The sequence below is a fragment of the Ovis aries genome, chromosome 5, assembly GCF_016772045.2.
Source record: "Ovis aries strain OAR_USU_Benz2616 breed Rambouillet chromosome 5, ARS-UI_Ramb_v3.0, whole genome shotgun sequence".
Taxonomy (NCBI): Eukaryota; Metazoa; Chordata; class Mammalia; order Artiodactyla; family Bovidae; genus Ovis; species Ovis aries.
This window is the reverse complement of record NC_056058.1, coordinates 47,102,978-47,125,351: the sequence shown is the minus strand read 5'-3', so window position 1 is coordinate 47,125,351 and position 22,374 is coordinate 47,102,978. Positions and strand designations below refer to the sequence as shown.

The window sequence follows — 22,374 nt, the reverse complement described above, 5'->3', positions numbered from 1 at the left end:
GCCCTCAGCAATGAAAGCACAGAGTCGTAACCACTGGACCACCAGGGAATTCCCATAAATGAATATTTTAGAAAATGAACATTTATTGAGATTATTTGTTCTTTGATGATTCAGAAATTGGAAACATTGTTTTTGCCCACTGATTTTTTATTGATCACACGTCCTACAGAGTTAAGATGAATAATTTATTTCTGCTGAACTAGACAGACTGTGGAAGTTTTTCTTTTGAATAACTATGAAGCAGCAGGATTGATAAAAGAACATTCTCATTAAAGGTAGATGCCTAGAGCTGAAGAATTTCCTTTGTTTATAAAGGAAATGTTTATGGCTGCTCTGTCATGTAGAAATAAGAACTAGTTAATCTTGTTCTTACTAGCCTATCATATAAAAAAAAAGATTCTCTCCTGTTAGGTTGCTTATGAATTGAGTGGTTAGATGAGCTTCATATACCAGAGTCCAGAAATGATTAGGTTTGACCTTTTACTTGTGTCATTATTAAGCTTGGTCAGTAAGGTCTTATTGGTGCAAAATTTGCCCCTTAATTTGTCTTTGAGACATTAATATCCATTGCGAAGTTCAGTGATCAGTTTTGCCATTGTTTGATAAATAGGCAGTCATGGCATGGCATTAGTATTGGCTTCCCTGGTGGCTCAGCTGGTAAAGAATCTGCCTGCAGTGCATGAGATCCCAGTTTGATTCCTAGGTTGGGAAGATCTGCTGGAGAAGGGGTAGGGTACCCACGCCAGTATTCTTGGGCTACCCTGGTGACTCGGCTGGTAAAGAATCTGCCTGCAATGTGAGAGACCTGGATTCGATCCCTAGGTTGGGCGGATCCCCTGGAGAAGGGAAAGGCTACCCACCCCAGTATTTTGGCCTGGAGAATTCCATGGACTGTATGGAATCGCAAAGAGTCGGACACGACTGAGCAACATTCACTAAAGGGAGCATTCAGAACTGACTTCACATAGTAGAGAAAATGTTTAGATGATTGTATTGAGCTTTAATTGTAGAACACACTATGGGCCTGGTAACTGGAAGATATTTAATAGATAAGAACACCTTCAGGTGTAAAGCCTTCTTCTTTAATGTATTTAGTCATATTGCCACCAGTTAATCATTATAGTCTTTTTTTTTTTTTTTTCCCTTTCATTTGGCAGAAAAGACAGCTTTGATTTCTGGCTGCAAAAAAGATATGAGGAAGAGCTCCTCCCCTTCCTTGAGTAACTGCAACTCCGTTCTTGCTAACAAAATATTTGGAATTCCACTTGATGAGCTGCAGCAGGGAGGACATCCAGACAATGAGGTTCCGTTCATAGTCCGCCATGTAGTGGACTATATTGAGGAACATGGTATATATTTCCTTACTTTGAGGGCTAGCCTTTGTTTTAATAGACACAACTTATCCCATTTTGACCTTGGATTATTTTTTTCCTCAGTACTCAGTGTCTAAAATATTGTGGGGAAAACTGATGGAAATTCTTTTTTTTTAGTGTGTCTTTCACTTAAAGTCATATATTCAGATATGCCTGATTTAGAGCATATTTTAGTGGGAGGGATGATAAGAATATTTTTTAACGAATATAAGAGGGTGGAATAAAGTACAGTATCCTTCAAGACAGAGACAGTGTGTGATTTTAGATGTGTGATTTGAAGCTGTTCAGCCCTATCAGGGGATACAAGAATGGCTTTCTGAAAGTACGAATATTTTAAGTTCACTGGAGAATGAATATATATGGTAGTTGAAACTTACTTAATTTTTGCCTTGAACTAATGTAGGAGGTCTGGAGCAACAAGGACTTTTTCAAGTCAATGGAAATGCTGAGACAGTGGAGTGGCTTCGGCAGAGATACGACAGTGGAGAAGAGGTGGATTTGGTTAAGGAAGCAGATGTTCCCTCAGCTATTAGTCTTCTTAGGTTTTTCCTTCAAGAACTTCCTGAACCTGTTATCCCTGGCAGTTTGCATATTCACTTGATGCAACTTTCTCAAGGTAACATAATCTGAATCTTACCAATCAATCACTTAACATTTAATTTCGAAATCTTTTATCTTTTAGAAATCTTGACATGTAAGCAGTAATTATAGTAATTCTGAGAATAATTTCTTAAGTTCCCATTTGAATACACATGCTCTTTGGGGCTGTATTGTCTAGTTAAAGGAATGGCAACCTCTTAGATTCCTGTGGTGCTATTAACTTTTTATGATAGGTTTTAGTGAGCCTTAAATATAAGATGAGAAGGAGGAAAAGCAGGAGACAAGAACAGAGAGAGAGAAAGGAAGGAACAACGACAAAAAAAGATCTGTGGCAGAAGGCCCCATAATGGCCAGTGATGTTGGTTAGTGGCGATGTTCCTGTGTTTATCCTTGGTTTGATTGAATATTCTAGCAAAAACCCGGAGAAGGCAGTGGCACCCCACTCCAGTACTCTTGCCTGGAAAATCCCATGGATGGAGGAGCCTGGAAGGCTGCAGTCCATGGGGTTGCTGAGGGTCAGACACGACTGAGCGACTTTACTTTCCCTTTTCACTTTCATGCATTGGAGACGGGAATGGCAACCCACTCCAGTGTTCTTGCCTGGAGAATCCCAGGGATGGTGGAGCCTGGTGGGCTGCCGTCTATGGGGTCGCACAGAGTTGGACATGACTGAAGTGACTTAGCAGCAGCAGCAGCAGCAGCAGCAGCAAAAACCAGAAGACAGCTTTGATTCTAAGTTTGGACTATACCTAAAACTTGTTCTTGGATGCCTGAAGGAAAGTGAAAGTCTCTCAGTTGTGTCCAATTCTTTGCTACCCCATGATAAAATATCAAATTGGACATCAGATTGCAAACCAGATAAAGAAATTCATTTGTCTCTGTTGGGTTAGTTTTTTGGTGGTGACTAAAAATAGGGCTTATCGGGGACGGACAAGAAAAATAAACCTAGAGGTATGCAGAAAGGTAAAAGAACCAAGAAGCGATGAGATGCTTCTGTTTCTTGAGCCAAATGGTGTTCATGTGTATATAATAGTGTGATGTGTTTCATTACATAGGAAAATTTATGAAGTTGACATGTAATACAGTTGACTCTTGAACAACATGGGTTTGAACTTACATATTTTTTCAATAAATTTGTACTATGGTACTACATGACCTACAGTTGGTTGAGTCGACACATGGGGAACCGTGGACTTGGTGGACCTGCTGTAATGTTATACGTGACTTTTCAATGGTGTGGAGGGTTGGCACCCCAACCCCTGTATTGTTTAGGGATCAACTGTATTATCCATTTCTTTGTATTTTTTTTAAATTTATTAATTTTAGTTGGAGGCTAATTACTTTACAGTATTGTAGTGGTTTTTGCCATACATCGATATGAACCAACCATGGGTATACATGTGTTCCCCATCCTGAGCCCCCCTCCCACATCCCTCCCCATCCCATCCCTCTAGGTCATCCCAGTGCATCAGCCCTGAGTACCCTGTCTCATGCATTGAACCTGGACTGGTGATCTATTTCACATATGATAATATACATGTTTCAGTGCTATTCTCTCAAATCATCCCACCCTTACCTTCTCCCACAGAGTCCAAAAGACTGTTCTATACATCTGTGTCTCTTTGCTGTCTCGCATATAGGGTTATCGTTAACCATCTTTCTAAATTCCATATGTATGTGTTAGTATACTGTATTGGTGTTTTTCTTTCTGACTTACTTCACTCTGTATATTTTTTCTGGCTTTTCTTTGTATTGTGGAATCTCTTAAATTTTTTGAAATGGAACTTCTAGAGAAATTCAGTGATAGTAAGAAATTATAACTGCTTACTTAATCCCTACTTGCTGTGAGAGCTGGATATTTTGTTTGTATATATCCGTAAGTTGTGTATGGTTAGAAGAAGAGGATTTCCTTTTGAGAGTATTTTTCCATTTTATTTTTTCTTAAATTTATTACTATTTTTTTTAAATTTAAAAGCAAGCCTAAGTTAATAGATGGCTCTTATATATGTGTTAAAAGTCAATACAAAGATAATTTATGATCCTCTTATGTATGTTTTTCTCTATACAGCTAGATGATAGAGCTCATTTTATACTTGATTTATTCAGGAATGGTTAGCCTGATTCAGTTTTGTTTCTTTATTATGCCACCTGGATCAAAGAATAGGTTTCAGAATTAAGTATCAATATTGTCACCTTTTTTCAAAGTGTAATTTTCTTTTTTTGTCCCAAGAAATATTATTTTTGTTTTGAATTTCTGAATGTATTTCAAATTTCTTTTCTTGGAAGTAGGTATTTTTTCAAATGCTTATATTGAGTCACCTAATAAGCATTTTTGTACCCATTAAATATATATAATGAAACTGATGTGTTAAGAGTTTTTTGAGCTCTTTTTATGTCTTAGAGGCATTCATTTTGTTTTTATAATGATAGGATTCCATTTTCCCTGTGTTATAGAATTGTAGACAGGTCTTTTAAAGTTCTAAGAATCTGATAATCTTACAGTTTTGACTGAAAATTTATAAATGAATAAGTGGAATAAGATTTAGTGATAATAAAGTTACTGCCTCTCATTGATGCTATCAGTCAGAAGCTGTTCTGTCAGTGAGATTGTCATTTTCACTCCTACATTTACTCGTTTAACAGGATGACAGTATCATGTACTGTGTTACTTATGGAGTTACAGTGTATATCTTACTAATTATTCTATGTCAGTATTCACTTGTGAAGGAACTTAAGACGTGCAGAAATGCTTTTGGCCTGTTTTCAGAAAACCACCTTTCTCCTCTGTTGCACATGTACATAACCATTAGCACACACCCATATACACACACATGCATGTACACACACCCATATAAGACACCCATCTTTTTAATAGCTATGCAGATAGGTGTGGTACTTGAGGTGATACTTGTATTTCTGTTGTAATAAAATCTATTCGTTCATCCTTTAATCATTTGGGAAGTTGTCTGGGTCTCTGGACAAAATTCTCTCCATTTATCATAGGTAACTCTTACATTAATATTTTAATTGATGTTCACAAATAGATGAAATTAGTGCTTTTAAGGTCACGGAGGGAGCATTTTTCCGGTTGCATTTGAGTTGGTGTTTTTTTGTTTTTTAAAGAGTGGTTTTCATTTTCTGTGGCAGCTGGACATTGCAAAGTGATGTGGTGTGGTGTGGTGTGGTGTGGTGTGGTGTGATGTGGTTTGATCTTTAATTTAGACCAATATTTCACAACCTTGGTACTCCTGATACTTTGGGCTAGGTTATTCTTTAGTATAGGGGCTATCCTTGAATTTTGAGATATTCAGTAGAATCCCTGGACTCTGTCCACTGGTACCTCTTTCCCCCAGGTTATGACAGTCATTCCATTCATTGTCAATGTTATCAACCATTGGTTTAGCTCATGATAGTTTGTCCAGTTGTTTATGCATCATATTTTGGTAGAAAACACAATTCACAGTTCTGTGAATTTGTTGTTACATTTAAAAAAAACCTGTTAACAATGCTTAAAAGATTTCCTAGTCAGGGGAATCTTCTTTGATATGTACATATATTTTTCCTGGTTATGATTTAACTAGGTAGTAGGCTTAAAATGGCAACCCAATCCGGTACTCTTGCTGGGAAAATCCCATGGATGGAGGAGCCTGGTAGGCTGCAGTCCATGGGATCGCTAAGAGTCAGACACGACTTCACTTTCACTTTCACTTTTCACTTTCATGCATTTGAGAAGGAAATGGCAACCCACTCCAGTGTTCTTGCCTGGAGTATCGCAGGCATGGGGGAGCCTGGTGGGCTGCTGTCTTTGGGGTCGCACAGAGTCAGACACGACTGAAGCAACTTAGCAGCAGCAGCAGCAGGCTTAAAAGGAAAAAAAAAGTTAAAGCAGATATGTTTTTGACACATACACATTTAACTAGGAAGTAGGCTCAAAAGGAAAAATAGTTTAAGCAGATATGTTTTTAATACATACACACACACGCTGCTCTGCCTTGTTTGAAGACTTTAGAAGCAACCTGGTAGATGTAAATATTTTTGAGTACTTTTTTGAATACTGGAAATGTTCACTAATAAAGCAGCATTTTAAACAGTATTTCAGGCAAAAGCAGTGTAGCCCACAATCTTATGACCCCGTCAAATCAAATGTTTTAGTAGTGCAACATCTTGTTTCAGTTACTGTGTATTTATTCAGCTTCTTCAGCTAATTTTTATTGAACCGCCTACTGTGTGCCAGGCACCGTTTTAGATTCTGGGAATGCAGAAGTGAACAAAACTGTCTTCATAGAGCTAAAATTCTGAAGGGGCATAAGGAGAGTTAAATGATAAAATAAATACAAGAGTATGTTACATAGCTAAAGAGAATGTTATGTAGAATTTGTCAGTGTTGATGTAGTCATCGTATTAATAATATTAATTGATGCATATATTTTTGAGTTGATATACATGGTTTTTCTTAAATAATCCTTTTCTGCTACATTTAGGTTGTTAAAAATTTCGGTGGCCCAGATGGTAAAGAATCTGCCTTCAGTGTGGGAGATGTGGGTTTGATTCCTGGGTCAGGAAGACCCCTTGGAGAAGGGAATGGCTGCCCAGTGCAGTATTCTTGCCTGGAGAATTTCATGGACAGAGGAGCTTGGCAGGCTGCAGTCCATGGGGTCTCAAAGAGTTAGATGCAACTGAGCAACTAACAGACTAACACTTTCACACTTTCATAGTCACAAATATTCAAAAAAACATTCATTCAGGGACTGTTCCAACCAGTTATAAAGACAGAGTACCTGGGCAGTTGATAATATCATGAAATGTAGAAGAATTGTTACTGGTTGCATTTTAAATTTTAAGTGAAGCTCATATGACCATAGCTGTTTCTATTAACTTCTTAGTGTTGTGTTATTTTGTAGAGATGACCAATATCATGATCATAACCTTTTACCAATAGTTTTTCCAATAATTATTTTTAAATTAATTTTAAGGACCTCAAGAAAAATACAGAATGAAAGATAATTGGGTTAATTTTCCCTATTAGACCAATTAATTACATTTTGAGGTACCTCTGAGAAATTTTTTCTCCTCGTTGGGACCCTCACCAGTCAGTGGGTTGATACAGACCTAATTTCTGTTAATGAAAACTCATTGACCTAAACACAGGACCTGTCTTGTGGTAGTTGAAAATTCACTTGGTAAACCGAGAAGAATAATTTGTGTTTTTTTTGGCTGCATTATGCAGCTTGTAGGATCTTAGTTCCGTGACCAGAGATCAAACCCCTTGCATTGGAAGCCGAGAGTCTTAACCACTCCATTGCCAGGGAAGTCCTGGAATGCATCCTAAATTTATTGATAGTTCTGTTGATATTGTTGAATTTAATTGTCCTTTTCAGAATGTATTTAATTGTCCTTTGCAGAATGTTAGAAGAATTCTGTTTTTTACTCTGTTTCTTCCTTGTTTTTTCTTTCATTCTGATACTGTTAGCTGGTTAAATTGCTTCTCATTTTTGCTGACTAGTGGTTGGTGTTGACTGATATTGACGAGTACATTTTGACTTCTTAGAGTTGGCACTAATTTGGAAACACATGTACAGTCATGCAAAAGACAGTATGTTGAAAATTAAAATAAGCTCTAGGATTGGAGCCAGTGAATAATAGATGAAGAAAACATCCTCCAACAGTTGAGGGGTTGCATTCCTTCTCCACTTCTTCCACTTAATAAATGAAATGCAAAGCCCTAAGGCATTTGGCCTCTAGTAGAGGAAGTGAAGAGGTTTTGAATTGTTATAGTAAACTGGTGATGTAGGTGGAGTAATGTGAATCTGGCAGAATATCTGAGCTTTGCTTTTACTTCATTAAGAAAAAACCCTGTCATTATGTTTTATAGATTATAATAATGAAGATGAGTTTGGAAGAAAGTTGAGGTTCCTCTTGCAACAGCTTCCACCTGTTAATTACAGTTTGTTAAAGTTCCTGTGTAGATTTTTAGCCAATGTAGCATCACACCATGAAGAAATCTGGTCAGCAAACTCTTTGGCTGCTGTCTTTGGTCCAGATGTCTTCCAGTAAGTTTTTCACAAATTTTTGTTTGATTAAAAAACATATTTGTGAAATAGAATCATTATACTGTCTCCCAAGGGTCATAGGTTGCTTGATGAACCATTATTTTTTATAGTAGAGCTGTTTAATCCTCCCAGCATTTCTGTGAACAAGGTACAAATTAGGTTGGCTTTACAGATGGGAAAACCGAGGCACAGAATGGTGTCATGAATCACTCAGGTCTATAAAGTGGCTCAGTTTCTTCAGACTTTATCTGTGATGGATTTAAGGACTCTCAATTCAATTTGGACTTTTCATTTAGTATTTACACAGATGTGGAAGATCTGAAAGAACAAGAAATAGTAAGCAGGATAATGGCTGGACTTCTGGAAAATTACTATGAGTTTTTTGAGAATGAAGAGGAAGATTTTTCATCTAATGATTTGAGTTCAATTACTGAACAGGTGAGAATATTTTAAATATTCTACTTGGAGGGAGGTTTTTTTCATTTGCGAAAGAATATGCTCTTAAAGGCTTGGCCCAAACTTAGGTGGAATTTTTAAGTACTAAACTGGACATAATTTTCTTGGTTATTATACATTATCATAGGTGATATTTCTATGTAGTATATGAATGTGATTTTTTTTCTGAACAACTTCTTGTCAATTTGGGATATGGAAAAGGAATCGAAACCAGAGATACGCTAGAGCTTTTGTGGATTTTCTTGTGTTTTTCTTTTGTTAAATTAAGCATTGTTTATTTTGTAAGAGTAGTGTGTTTTTGTTTTTGCAAAGAAATTGCTAGCATAGAGGAATGTAGGCAAAGGTTGAGAATTAGAAGGTAGAGGGAAAGGTGGTATATAAAGTTGACACAAACTTTTAAAAATGTTTATTTGATTGAAGTAGCAAGTCAGTGCAGCAATGTAACCATTATCATATTAATTCCCATTAGGGAAGCATCAGGAGAGTAATAGTTTAGGTTGTAGATGTTTTAAATTTTGTGGCTCTTGAATATTAAAACCCATTTCTCAACAGTATATTTTGTTGTTACCATTATGCCTTAATGGTTGAGACTACAAAAGGGTCCTCATTCATTTTTTCTTTGTGAAGTGAGAATATTGATTCTGAGTAATTGTTATTGACTATAAAGCCACATTAATCCAGACTTCTCAGGTTTAGAATTCATGCTTTAGGTTTGTCTGGAATTCTTTCTTGTGTACTTAAGTGAAATGATTTGTCAAGCAAACTTTTATATTAAAACCTATTTATATTTTGAGTTATTTATGTTTTGAGTGTGGGTAGGGCTGCTACCTTTTTAAAAATAACTAATAATTCACCTGGTTAAAAATAAATAAGGTAAAATATATAGTAAAATGTCCTATTTTTACCTTTGCCCATCCTCTCCCTCTCAGTGGTTTTTTAATGTGTTTTTCCAGAATTTCTTTATGCAAATGTAAGTAAATATTCCTTCTTAGTATTTTTAATATTTTTAATTTAATATTTTATTTTTTATGGAAAGTAGCATACTTTACATACTATTCTACACGTTGTTCTTTTTTAATCATTTGACAATGTATCTTGGAGATCTTTTATTGAAATGTAAAGAACATAGTCTTTTTTTTTTAATATCTGTGTAAGTTCTCTGTTGTATGAATGTAGCATATGATTTATCTGATTCATAGTATCTGTATCCACTTGAAATGGTGATAGCACATCCTGGTTTTCTCAGAGGCATCGTAGTTTATATTTGCTTTCTAATGTAATTTTTAGAAATAATAAAAATTACAATAAAAGAATATAATAAAATGATAAATTATTGTTATTTTAGTAGCTTCCCTTTTCACTTTCAAATGTATCCAAGTTTAGATGATAAATTATATAGTTATGCTATTTATTGATGGACAGTGGATTACTTCCCTTCATTTGTTCTTAAACTATAAAGCAGCATCTCTTGAATGTTTATCATACAGATTTTCATTCATTCTTATAGGTGTTGGCTTTGATTATGTGAGTTAGGAGTTTTATATCCTAGGTAGCCCAGCTTTTATTTAAAAGGGTTTCTATACTGTTGTGAACTTTTATAGATAAGTCTTTTCAATAATTGTGAATTATACTTTCCTTAGGTTTGTGTTAGTTTCGGATGTATAACATAGTGATTCAGTTATACATATTACACATTCAGTTATGTAGCTATCCTTTTTCAGGTTCTTTTCTCTCATAAATCATTACGAAGTATTGAGTATAGTTTCCTGTGCTATATAGTAGTGGTACACAATTATCCCAAACTCCTAATGTATCTGCCCCACCACCACCTTTGGAAGTTTGTTTTCTATGTCTATGGATCTATTTTATAAATATCTATTTTTTTTAAGATTCCACATATAAGTGATATCACATGATATTTGTCTTTCTCTTTCTGGCTTACTTCCCTTAGTATGATCTTTTAAGTCCATCCATATTACTGCAAATGGTATTATTTCATTCTTTTTTATTGCTGAGTAATATTCCATTGTGTGTGTATATGTATCAGTCACGTGTGTATATATGTATCAATCGTATCTTCTTTATCCATTCATCTGTCAGTGAACATTTAGATTGCTTCCATATTTTGGCTGTTGTAAATAGTGCTGCTGGGAATACTGGGGTGCGTGTATTTTTTCAAATTAGAATTTTTGTCTTTTTCAGATACATGCCCAAGAATGGGACTGCTGGATCACATGCGACTCTATTGTTAGTTTTGTAAGGAACCTCCATACTGTTTTCCATAGTGGCTGCCCCAATTTACATTCCCACCAAGAGTGTAGGAGGGTTGCTTTTTCTCCATACCCTCTCCAGCATTTATTTTTTGTAGACTTTTTGATGGTGACCATTCTGACTGGAGTGAGGTTAATACCTCCTTGTGGTTTTGATTTGCATTTCTCTAATAATTAGTGATTTTGAACAGTTTTTCATGTGCCTTTTGGCCATCATATGTCCTCTCTGGAGAGATGTCTGTTTAGATCTTCTGCCCATTGGTTTTTTTTTTTAATTGTACTGTGTGGGCTGTTTGTATATTTTGGAAATTAATCCCTTGTGAGTTGCATTGGTTGTAAGTATTTTTCCCCCCATTCTGTAGGTTGTCTTTTTGTTTTGTTTATGGTAAGTTTAATTAGGTCTCATTTATTTTTGTTTTTACTCTCAGAAATGAAGCCAAAAAGATATTGTTACAATATGTGTCAGAGAGTGTCTGCCTATGCTTTCCTCTAAGAGTTTTATAGTATCCAGTCTTATATTTAGGTCTTTAATCCATTTTGAGTTTATTTTTGTGTGTGGTGTTAGAAAATGTTCTAATTTCATTCTTTTACATGTAGCTGTCTGATTTTCTCAACACCACTTATTGGAGAATTTGCCATTTCTCCATTGTTTAGTCTTGTCTTCTTGGTCATTGATTAGTTAGCTGTAGGTCGGTTCCTTAAATTATTAATATTTTCTTCATGTAACCATTTTTACCATTGTCTGACTTTCCTTCCCTCTTCTTCTTCCTTCCTTTCCTTTCTTACTCTCCTCTCTCTTTTCCAGTATCAGAAACTGTTAAGAAAACAGTAAAAGATGTCAAATTATAATTTACCATGTATAAACTAAGGATGAATACATATGTTTACACACACATATATATGTATATATGTTATATATGTATTTGTGAGATAAATCAAGTCAGTAGAATTTGTAGCCTGAAACAGTGCTCCATGGAACTTTTGGCATATTTTTTTGAAGGTTTCCAACTATACAGTATGTGACTTAAGAAACTTAATTAAAATAAAGAACTAACACAGCTGTTCAAAATTATTTTTGCTGAAAAGAAAATGACAAGAAGAGGACAAATGAATATATGTGCCTTAAATGTTTAATGCTTTTTGATATCCATATGAACTCATCTTTGGGGGATTCGGTGTGCCACCTTTCTTTTCATTTTAGTTCAGCAGTTAATTTTTTAAAATAAAGTTAATGGCTGCTGAAAATGAAACAACATACATATATTTGTGTTACTCATTTTCTGCTTTTCTGAGATGATTTGATTTATAAGAAACTGATGATACCAATTTGATTTAAAGTTTATATCTTGACTCTTCTAAAGTCTGCAGGGTATATCTTGATTATGTTTTACATTGTGGTATAATTCTCTGATATTTCTATTATCCTACAGCTTTCTTACGTAAACTGAAATATATTCATAGCTCACATATATTGCATTTATATTTCTATATTTTTTTAAGCACTGTAAAAACTGACTCAAAATATATTGTGTTTTATGTTAAATAGTTGTGGTCAGTTAACACCTGGAAATAATGTTGAATTCTGCAGATTTGACTGTGAATAGAAAAAAGGATATTAGCATATTGAACAGAATATGCTCAGTAAACAGGGTAGCGTAGTGAGTCCTGAGAGACAACAAGGTATATCACTTATCTTGGCTCATGTTGCTAATCACCAGAATCTATTGTCTTGTCTATTTTTCTCACAGTTTGAATTATAACTGGATTTCAATAGTACAGATTTCTGAAGTTTCTTTTTTAAGGTAGATTTCATATTTTTCATATTTGACTTGTGAAGCTGAATTGAACAGATCTGAGTGAAAGTAAAATCTCCTCAAACTCAGCACCGTTTGGTTGCATTTTAAAGTTGTTATAACTTAAATGCTGCTAATTTGTTATCCACATACATAAAGAGGTGCGCAGACCTGGCCTGTCCTGGCAGTGCATTGATTTTCCCCCTGATTTTGATATATGAGGAAAGCAAAGCTTATTTAGCACTCTCTACTTTTACAGTTTCATCCCATTAATGCAAATATTTGGCCATTAGGTCTTTTTCAAGGTAGTAGATTTTTTTTTTTTTTTTAAATAGTATGAGAGGTCTCATCTGATCGGAGATGTTGAATAAGGAGTGTTTGAGTAATGACCCAGAGTCAGAGAACAGATTCTGTGTATGGGATCCTTAAATGATTGCAAATCCAGTAGAGTGGTTTGAAGATGTAGGTGATAATTATGTTTCTTTATACATTTGAGAAGGCAGGTAGCAGCGTTCTCCACAAGCTGGAGTCTGGAGAGCAGGCATTTCACGAGGTCCTAGAGAAGGGAATTACAGCAGTCAAAGAAGGAAGAGATGTAAGTATGGCTGAGGGTTTTCCATAAGTGAAGTTGAGTCAGGTGCCTGTATAGGGTAGGTTCAGAATAACTTATGAACAGAATAGAGTATTGATAAGCAGAAGGTCAAATTGATAAGAGGATCAAGAAGAACTTTTGAAGCTAAGTTATGGGGTGATGGAGCATTTTAATCTAATTTTTACTCTTACGCAAACCAATTTAATGAATTTTTACTGCAAGAAATTACACTAGAAGGCCTGGGGTGAGGGGTGGGGGAATGAGAAGAAAAACCCATAGGCAATAGATTGTGTTCATGCCCTGTCTTAGTTGATGGTTACTGGTGAAAATGTTAGGAAATACCTATTAATTTACATAAAGCTTATTGAATCAAATATATATTTATTATAATTCAGTGTGAAGTTTTAATGGAAAGAGCTATTGACTGTAGACAAACTGATTTCTAAAATCGGTGATGTAACATTAAAATTGTAGTACTTCTGAACCAAAAATGTGTGTACTGAATAGTTATCTATCCTCAGTTTAAATAGTCACCTTACTTTTTTTTTTGCAGCCTTCTACTCTTTTACTCAAACCTGAGAACAGTATTTTCTTGCCAGTTTTTTTCTTCCCTGGATTATCAAGTAGATATTAATTAAATACATTCTTGATTTTAAGTAATTTATTAAATACATGGATAAAGAAAGAGAGTAACTTTCCATTTCATCCAGTTTAAAAACTGACCTGTCATTTGAAATTTTCACCTTTCTGTATAAATCTAACTTCTCAGTTAACCATTTGTGTGTGTGTGTTAGTCGCTCAGTCGTGTCCGACTCTTTGCGACCCCATGGACTGTAGCCCACTAGGCTCCTTTGTCCAAGGGATTCTCCAGGCAAGAATACTGGAGTGGGTTGCCATGCCCTTTTCCAATAACCATTTAGGCCAACGATTTTCAGTACTTGTTGATTAGGAGTTGGTAGAGTATCAAAGTATAATTACTTTCTGAATTAAGTTTTCGTTTCTGAGAGTCTTGTAGCAATTGTATTTGCCTGTCAGGAAAAACACCAGTATTACATGTAGCAGTGAACTTATTCTAGGTATTGTCAGCCCATTTGGCTAGAGTGGACAGAACTATTTATGTTTACTGTTTAACGTTTTTAATGACTAGTATTAATTTATAAAAAATGGTATGACTTTATGGCTAGTTTCTTCTGTGGGATAGCTTAATAAATGTTTTTCATTTGAAAATATTTTGTTGGTTTTCCTTCTCAGATATTTGTTTCTTTTTAATTAGAATGATTATTTACTTATATAGCCAATTTGATGATAGAAAATGTTTTATAGCCCCTGCCAGAAAGAGAATTATAACCTTGACTTGTGCTTCATGGTAAAAATAGTGAATTCTTCCTTGTTGTAAGGTCCAGTTTCTACATGAAGAGTTGAGTCTGAACCATTTAGAAGTTAGCCGTCATTTTCTAAAACATAGTTAAGACCTTAAGGAAAAATTTCTGTGCCCTTTTTTCCCACACTTATTCTGTATTAAAATCACTTGTACAGTGCACTTGGAAATTGGAGAGGTCAATTGAAGTCTTTGTTGTAGCTCTTAGATTTACAAATCTGGTTGGTTAGGAAATGAAGCTTTTTAAATAAATGTTAATTAACTATAGTGTGCATGCTTTTTCATAGTTTGCAGTCTTATTTATATTCCTAGTGATATACTAATATAATCATTACCTTCTGCTTTAAAATATTATGTTTGGTTTGAAATTTTACTCTAATGTGGAGAAGTTGGCAGATACTTTGTAAGGGAAATTGGTCTTAGGAAATGAAGCTGAAAATGAGTTGTGTTTAAATTTTTCTTAGAATAGTATGTTTTAGATATCAGTTAACAGTTTCATTAAATTTTAATTCTCAGTTTCCTCTTATTTATATAGGTTAATGAACTTTCTGAGGAAGAAGAAGATGAAAAGCTGGAACATATAGAAGAACTTCCAGAAGAGGGTGCAGGAAAATCAGATGACATGCCAGAGGTGGTACAATTAAGGATGACTAAAAACATCCTGGAACCAAATAGTGTTACAGCATCAACAAGGTAGTGTTTCATTTGAAAGGACTAGTTTTTGAGCACTTCATTCTGGTTGTAAACTCACTCAAGCACTAAATTACACAGATTATAACGATATATGAAAGATTAGTTTGTATATGAAAAAAAACAATAAGAATGTTTTAAAGAAATAAACTGGTTAAGGAGTTTTCAGCTATTAATACCTTCTAAAAAATAACCTCTTATGTATATTTTCTCTTAAAGTTTATTTGTTTTTGTATTATTAGTGTATTAGTTGGGTTGGGTAAAATTTAGAACCTTTGAAAATAGAATTGCTAGAGAAACATATAGTGGTTGAGTTGACTATATTTCCAGCTCCTAGGCAGTAGATTGAACTAGGCTTTGAGGAGAGGACTCTGTGATTCTTTAAGATGGTGCTTTCCAATCCTTTCATGTATAAAGTGCTATTAAAGATGGTAGGCTGGAGGCACTATCGTAGCACATAGGTAGGATCATCGGACACAATGTTTAGGAAGCATTAGAGAATTCAAGAATGCCCCATACATAGCTCTAAGTTTGCTAAATTCCATCCTAGTTCTCTGTAAAGCTCCATGGTTTTCTAATTAGGGGGATGGTTACTTGTTTAGGCCTCTAGATATTTTTCATTAAATTTGTGCTCAATAAAATAGTGATTTAAAAAGGAGAGAAAATAATAATTTGATTAAACAAATATTTAATTATTAATTCAATTAAGTAGTAATTTAAGAGACAACAAAATATCATTTAAAAATAACTAGTAATTTAATGAAAGAACTATTCAGTGTCATCTAGAAAAATTATAAAGTAGTTTAAAGTGTATACTTCTAAGCTTCTGTTTAGTTGCTAGGTCATGTTTGACTCTTGTGATCCCGTAGACTGTAGCCTGTCAGGCTTCTCTGTCCATGATATTTCCCAGGCAAGAATACTGGAGCAAGTTGCCATTTCCTTCTCTAGGGGATCTTCCCAACCCAGGGATAGAGTCCACGTCTCCTGTATTACAGGGAGATTCTTTACCACTGAGCCACCAGGGAAGCCCATACTTCTAAATACTGCTATTAAATGTCTCTTTGGGACTCTATATTTTTATATTAGTTATAGTTTCTTCAGACATGAAGATAATTTTGGCATATTAACATGTTTATTCACCTTTTTGGTGGTGGTTTAGTTACTAAGTCGTGTCCAACTCTTAAGACCTCATGAACTCTATGTAGCCCGTCAAGCTCATCTGTCCTTGGAATTTGGAATTTCTCAGGCAAGAATACTGGAGTAGGTTGCCATTTTCTCCTCCAGTTCACCTTTTTGCCCCTGGTATTTTTTGTTTGTACTTTTCTGCTTACATGATATTCTTAATTCTATGTTTGATATATATGAAAATACTTATAAGCTATATGTTATTTAGCTATGTCTTAATTATGTATTTAATTCTTTTTTCTTATTCCAGCTTACTCTACAGCTTTTGTTCTTAGGTCCTTTTCTCCTTCTTTTGACTTTTTCCAAATAAATTTGGAAAATTCATTAGGCTCAAAGAGAAAAATTTTCTGTGACTTTTGATAAGTATTTCCAGACTGCTTAAAATACTTGTCTCAGTTTTCATTACCATTAGCAATATTTTCTTGAGCACCTGAAAACAATAGATTTAAACTGGTGTTCTTTATTTCCTTAGAGTTATGCTCACCAATAATGTAACCACTAGCTACATGTGGCTATTTAAATTTAAACTTAATTAAATGAAATTTAAAAAATTTCCACAGTTGTGCTAGTCACATTTCAAGTGCTCAGTAGCCATATGTGATGACTGGCTACCATAATGGACAGTGCAGATATAGAGCAGTTCTGTCACTGTAAAAATTTCTTCTGGATAGTGCTCATTTAGAAAGGTAAATTCGTTAGGCACATTATTTGTTTACCAGCAAGGTTAAATATTGTTTGAAATGCATGCTGCTAATAGTTTCTTTTTTTGGATCATCTGTCTAGCTTTGTAGAGGATCCTCCTTCCCTCCAACACAGCCACTTTTAGATGGAGTCATTGGAGATTTGAGGGTAGTCAGGATTCCTTAATTGCAAGTCATAAAACAGATCTTGGCTAATGGAAAGAAAAAAGATAATTTATTAGAAGAATGCTGGATAGGTGCCAGATTTGAAAGGAGAAGCAGAGAGAAGAACATGAGAGCTCTAGAGAATTTAGTATGAAAGGGTCATGGAAGAATCTCTTCAGTGTGTGGGTGTTGCTGTGGGAGTTCAAACTGCTTCCTTCCACCTATCATTCTGCTCAAGATCAGATTGCTGTCGGGTAGCAGGGGAGAGGATCTGGCATAAATTGGATCATGTGTCCATTCCCCAACCAGGGTAGAGGTGAGTTGTTGTAATTTATGCATGTATCAAGAACATTGGTTGGAGGGAAGAACTAGTTTGCCACAGAAAAATGGGGCTAATACCAAAAGAAAGGGGTAGGGGTATCAGGCAACACAAATGGATGTGTCTGTCACAGTGGTCTTCTAGATTTAGTGCTGATCCCTATAAATTTCAGTTAGTATTTATACATTAATATTTTAGTTTTGGCTGATTGAGAGCATAAAGGCAAAGAATACATTCACCTTAAAATTTTTTTTTTTAAATTTTGTGTTGGGGTATAGCCGATTAACAATATTGTGATAGTTACAGGTGAACAGCGAAGGGACACAGCCATACATATACAAAAATACATTCACCTTTGATGAAAGAAAGGTAGGCAAGATATATCCTAGAATGCGCAGGACCTAGAAAATAGGGAGCTCTTAATAAATTCATTTTAGGGAATTAATGGATACTGTGTTGCATGAAACTAGTGATTGAACTTTTGCTAACTAAATGTCTTGTGTCTTTTTTTTCTTAAGATTTTTGTATTTTGACTTTGCTGGGTCTCTGTTGCTGCAGATGGGCTTTCTCTAGTTGTGAGTAGGGGCTACTCTTTACTGCGATGTGTAGTCTTCTCATTGCAGTGGCTTCTCTTATGCAGGGCACGGACTCTAGGCATGTGGGCTCAGTAGTTGAGGTCCGTGGGCTCAGTAGTAGTGGTTTGAGGGCTCTAGAGCACTGGCTCAGTAGTTGTGGCCCATGGGCTTAGTTGCTCCATGGCATTTGAGATCTTCCTGGACCAGGCATCAAACCCGTGTCCCCCGCATTGACAGACGGATTCTTAACCAGTAGACCACCAGTGAAGCCCATTAAAGTTTTGTCTCTTTGAGTTTTCCTCTGAGGTAGCTTACACATATTTTATGGAAGTATTAGATAGCCTACTTTGTATTTCTGTGGGAAGATATGTTAGAAACCTCAGGGGAATAAACATTAAGTGACAGTTGAGCAACTGTTAAACATTTTGGTCTCAGATGTTATACTGTTACAAATCATTAAGGACTCCAAAGCCTTTTGTTAATGTTGATTTTATACCTTTGGATAGTTACCATATTATAAATTAAAATAACATAAACTGCTGAGTGTGTTCTTTATTGAGTTGTACTTTGAAAGATGCTTAGTATTGTAGCTGAAATACAGCTGTTTATGATCTAACAGGTTTTGTTGTTGTTGTTGATAGATTTCTCCTCCTTTGTTAGTTTTAAGTCATTGATTCTCAGACTTTTTAGTTTAGTTTGTGGACCACAAATACTTGTTACTGTGGGTGATAGCTATTGGCATTTACTCTTTTGGGAACCAAAACTGAGAAATTTCTTAAAGTAGTAATGAACTCGTTACATGTTAATGTAAAAATTTTTAATCAAAAGTAGCTTTTTTAGAATCTTCCAAGAATCTTTAGTGAGAAATTTTTTTAGTGGCATAGTTTACATTTTTACAAATCTTTTTCATGTCTAAGTTGATAGACGGTAGCTAGATTCTCACATTTTCTTTGGTATTTAATTTGTTGCCATCTGTTATTTTGGTTGAAGTATGTGAAGAAAATCTAGCATTATATAAGTAGGTAGCTGGGAAAAGGTAGAGAATTTTTATAGTCTTTTTGGATAATTGTGGATATTCTTTGACAGTACACCAAAACTCAATAAGTTATAGTTTATTAAAGGTTATTTGTAATGTGGAACCCAAAAGCATATCTGAATTTTTCATACTCTGATCCATTGGTCTCTCTTGTACTTTGAGAGAATCTTTTAGCCATGCTTGATTTTGTAATATGGTATATTGATATTTTGAAAAATACTGCCTTACTGAGTCATTCAGAGCTTCCAAACAGTGATATATATTTGTTGTATTATATCAAAATATATATCCTTTAATATCACCACTAATTACATCAAAAGTATCTTTAAGTATTAGTATGCTATTAAGCCTCTGGTGGAGGATGCAGATTTTCCAGAATTCTAATTTTTGCTGGAAAACCCAAATTAGTTCTGTTAGTCTTGCTCATTTTTGAGAAAATTTCTACCAGATATTCAAGTTGGAATGACTATAATCTGTCAGTCTATCTTTCAAGTAAAAATGAATGTTCCATGCTAAAAGTTAAGCTCTCAACTCAAACAAGACAAGCATCGTTCTGAGCTGTGCAGCAGAATTTGCTTAGTGTGTACTTCCTATTTGTCATACCACATATTAAAAAGAAGTATATTCAAGGGCTGAGATAATTTAATAATATGTATTACTTCTTCATCAAGGACTTGCTCCTTTTAAGAAAAGATTGCAACTGAGTAGTGATGAGGAATGCACTGGGCATGGTTTGTTTGCTATCACTTGCCTGAACTTATGCTAAGACCCAAAGCAGTGTTTTTCTACCATTGATTTTGCATCATCATGCAAATATCAGCCCAGTGAAATGTTATGAAAAAACAGTTTCGATCTTTAGTTCACAGACCACTGTTACAGAACCAGTTTAAATATTATCTACTACTTGGTTTAAATATTTGTGTATGGGTTGTACTGAGTGACTTATTTATGCATCTGTTATTTCTATACATTGTTTGCCATTAGTCATATTTTGTTAAGATTGAGCCAAGTACAAAGTGGAAAAAATGGTGGGATTCAGGGTATGGGTAACGTAGGTTACACAAAAAGCAGAAGTTTTGGTTACTTCTGAGGCTCAGTCTTACTCATGAAGCACAAAGAAATCCCAAGCTTGTTTCTAAAGTGTGTTGTATCTGTAGATGAAAAATGATTGCTTTATATTCACATGTTTATGTACTACTTGGCTTTATTTAGATACACAAATGTTAAAGGAATCTTAACCTTTTAATAGAGAGAAAATAGAGAGTTCTTTATTTTCACTGTGCTTTTCACAGTCTATTTCCTAGACTGTATTGAAAAGGTTTATTTTGGCTTGAGGTTAGTTAACTTTTAATTTATATTGCTTCTAGAATTACAAATCAAAAACCCAGCTAATTGGCATTATTATAAAGTTCATTTAAAATTGTACTTTTAATGCCTTGCTAAAACTTGGAATTTATAAAGAATAAAAAGTTTGATGCTCTTTTTCATGTGTTGTTGCTGCTAGGGCTTCATTTTTGTGAGCTCATTAGTTTATGATGGTTTGATTTTAGGTGTAATGCAGGAAAGAAGATGCAGTGGTTAAGGAAGAATTCCAAGTTGAGGAATTTGAGACTGGTTTGCACTTAATTCTGTGGATACCTTATATGTTGAAATCCCATGGCAGAGGAGCCTGGCAGGTTACAGTACATAGGGTCGCAAAAGTCGAACACAACTTAGCAACTAACACTTTTCTATTGTTGAAGAAATGTCCCTTCAGCTGATTATAGGTGCACAAGAAATGTAGTAGTTACTTTTTCCTTTAAGCCCAGTAAATAAGCAATTTGCAGAATATTTCAATTGGTAATCATTTCACCACATTTTTGCTAGCTAGGTTCCACTTAAAAGCGAAAAGAGGAAGAAAATGTACTTGGGTGGGAGTATCAGAAATGTTGGGTGGAAAAAAGTAAAATTTATGCTTTGGGTCAATAAGATAAATTATTAAAACATTTTTTGAAGTTCCAGAGCATAATAAGAACCAGACAGGTTCTCTTCCTCCTCCCTGAAAATGATATATTTGGTATTTTAAAGACTTGTGGTTGTTATAACTTACTAACTTTCTAATAGTGAGGAATCTTTTCAATTTTAGGTATAGGGTATTCCCAAATTGATGGGGAAAGTGAAGAAATGGATTTTGCTTTTGACTGGAAAGGAATATGTGGCTTTTGTTTTGTTTCATATATTTACTTTCCAAAACTATAGTTTTTGAAATAGTCATTTAGGGGGGCTCTGGCATAAATTATCTGGAAATCATCCTAATTTTAGATTGTGAAAATTAACCATTAATGCCTTTCTGATTTGGATAATGAGTAGTAATAGTTCTCTATCATTCATCTGTTTTGGCAATGTCATATTTGTACATAATTTATAGCTCTTGATATAGTAGTGATTAATGAAAACAAAAAGACTTTTCCCCCTGCTTTATAGTAGGTTATGCTTAAATATTTTTATAGAATAAGCCAGATTCAGAATTTTGTCCCCCTTTCCCTACCTCCCACCGAGTTGCATAGTACTTGGGAAAAAATTTGTGGACTGTTGATTGGGTCCTTGTCAGTAGTGACCTCATGTTGCAGCCTGCTTCCGTTTAGACTGCAGCTCTGATTGCTCAGCAATTTTTGTAAGCCCATCACCATCGTTTATGGTATTTGAAGTCGCTTTACTTGATGTTTTTGTTAGGAGATGCCACAGTGTTCAGAATGGCTTGCAAGGCTCTGTTACACAGGTAAAGTGATCTTTTATCAGATTTAATTGAAACAGAGCTTCAATACTTTTATTGAAGTATTATTTGTAATATTAAATATTTACAGTTGGGAAATGAAAATAGTAGTAGTTCCCTATGATAATTGTATTTGATTATAAAAATTAATAATTGGAATAAATGGCTGCAAGATTGATTTTATATTCTCAAGAAGGTTCTGCATTTCTAGGCAGATTTTAAAATATAGTTCACAGCAGAAGGGAGAAAAAGGTCAGAGAATCACTACAGTCTTCAGCGTTACACTTAGTTGTAGCCTGAAATAACATGTGACCCTTGTGATTTATTGTTTGTCCTTTTTGTCTGATATTCCTTGTCTGGTGGTTTAGTGAAAAGAGATTTTTAAGTGGTCTTTATGGCATCTGTCTATAGTACCTGAGTAACTTGACCTTGAATTTGTCAGCATTTATTCTTTGTATAT

The 22,374-nt window shown here is 34.8% G+C and overlaps 1 protein-coding gene across 50 annotated transcripts in view; it reads left to right on the top strand.

Moving 5' to 3' along the window:
- The window catches only part of FAM13B (family with sequence similarity 13 member B), a 99,502-nt gene that overhangs the window by 32,156 nt on the left and 44,972 nt on the right, over positions 1 to 22,374 (top strand). For 16 of the 50 annotated variants that reach the window (XM_060415793.1, XM_060415775.1, XM_060415780.1 and 13 more), the window contains 7 exons: positions 1,158 to 1,349; positions 1,777 to 1,989; positions 7,846 to 8,023; positions 8,320 to 8,461; positions 10,682 to 10,735; positions 13,042 to 13,137; positions 15,048 to 15,205. In XM_060415793.1, the coding sequence (XP_060271776.1) occupies positions 1,193 to 1,349; positions 1,777 to 1,989; positions 7,846 to 8,023; positions 8,320 to 8,461; positions 10,682 to 10,735; positions 13,042 to 13,137; positions 15,048 to 15,205 (998 nt within the window). In that variant the 5' untranslated portion in view covers positions 1,158 to 1,192. Of the gene's footprint in view, positions 1 to 1,157; positions 1,350 to 1,776; positions 1,990 to 7,845; positions 8,024 to 8,319; positions 8,462 to 10,681; positions 10,736 to 13,038; positions 13,138 to 15,047; positions 15,206 to 22,374 lie in introns of all 50 variants that reach the window. The other 34 variants (XM_060415807.1, XM_060415798.1, XM_060415805.1 and 31 more) reach the window with 3 other exon arrangements.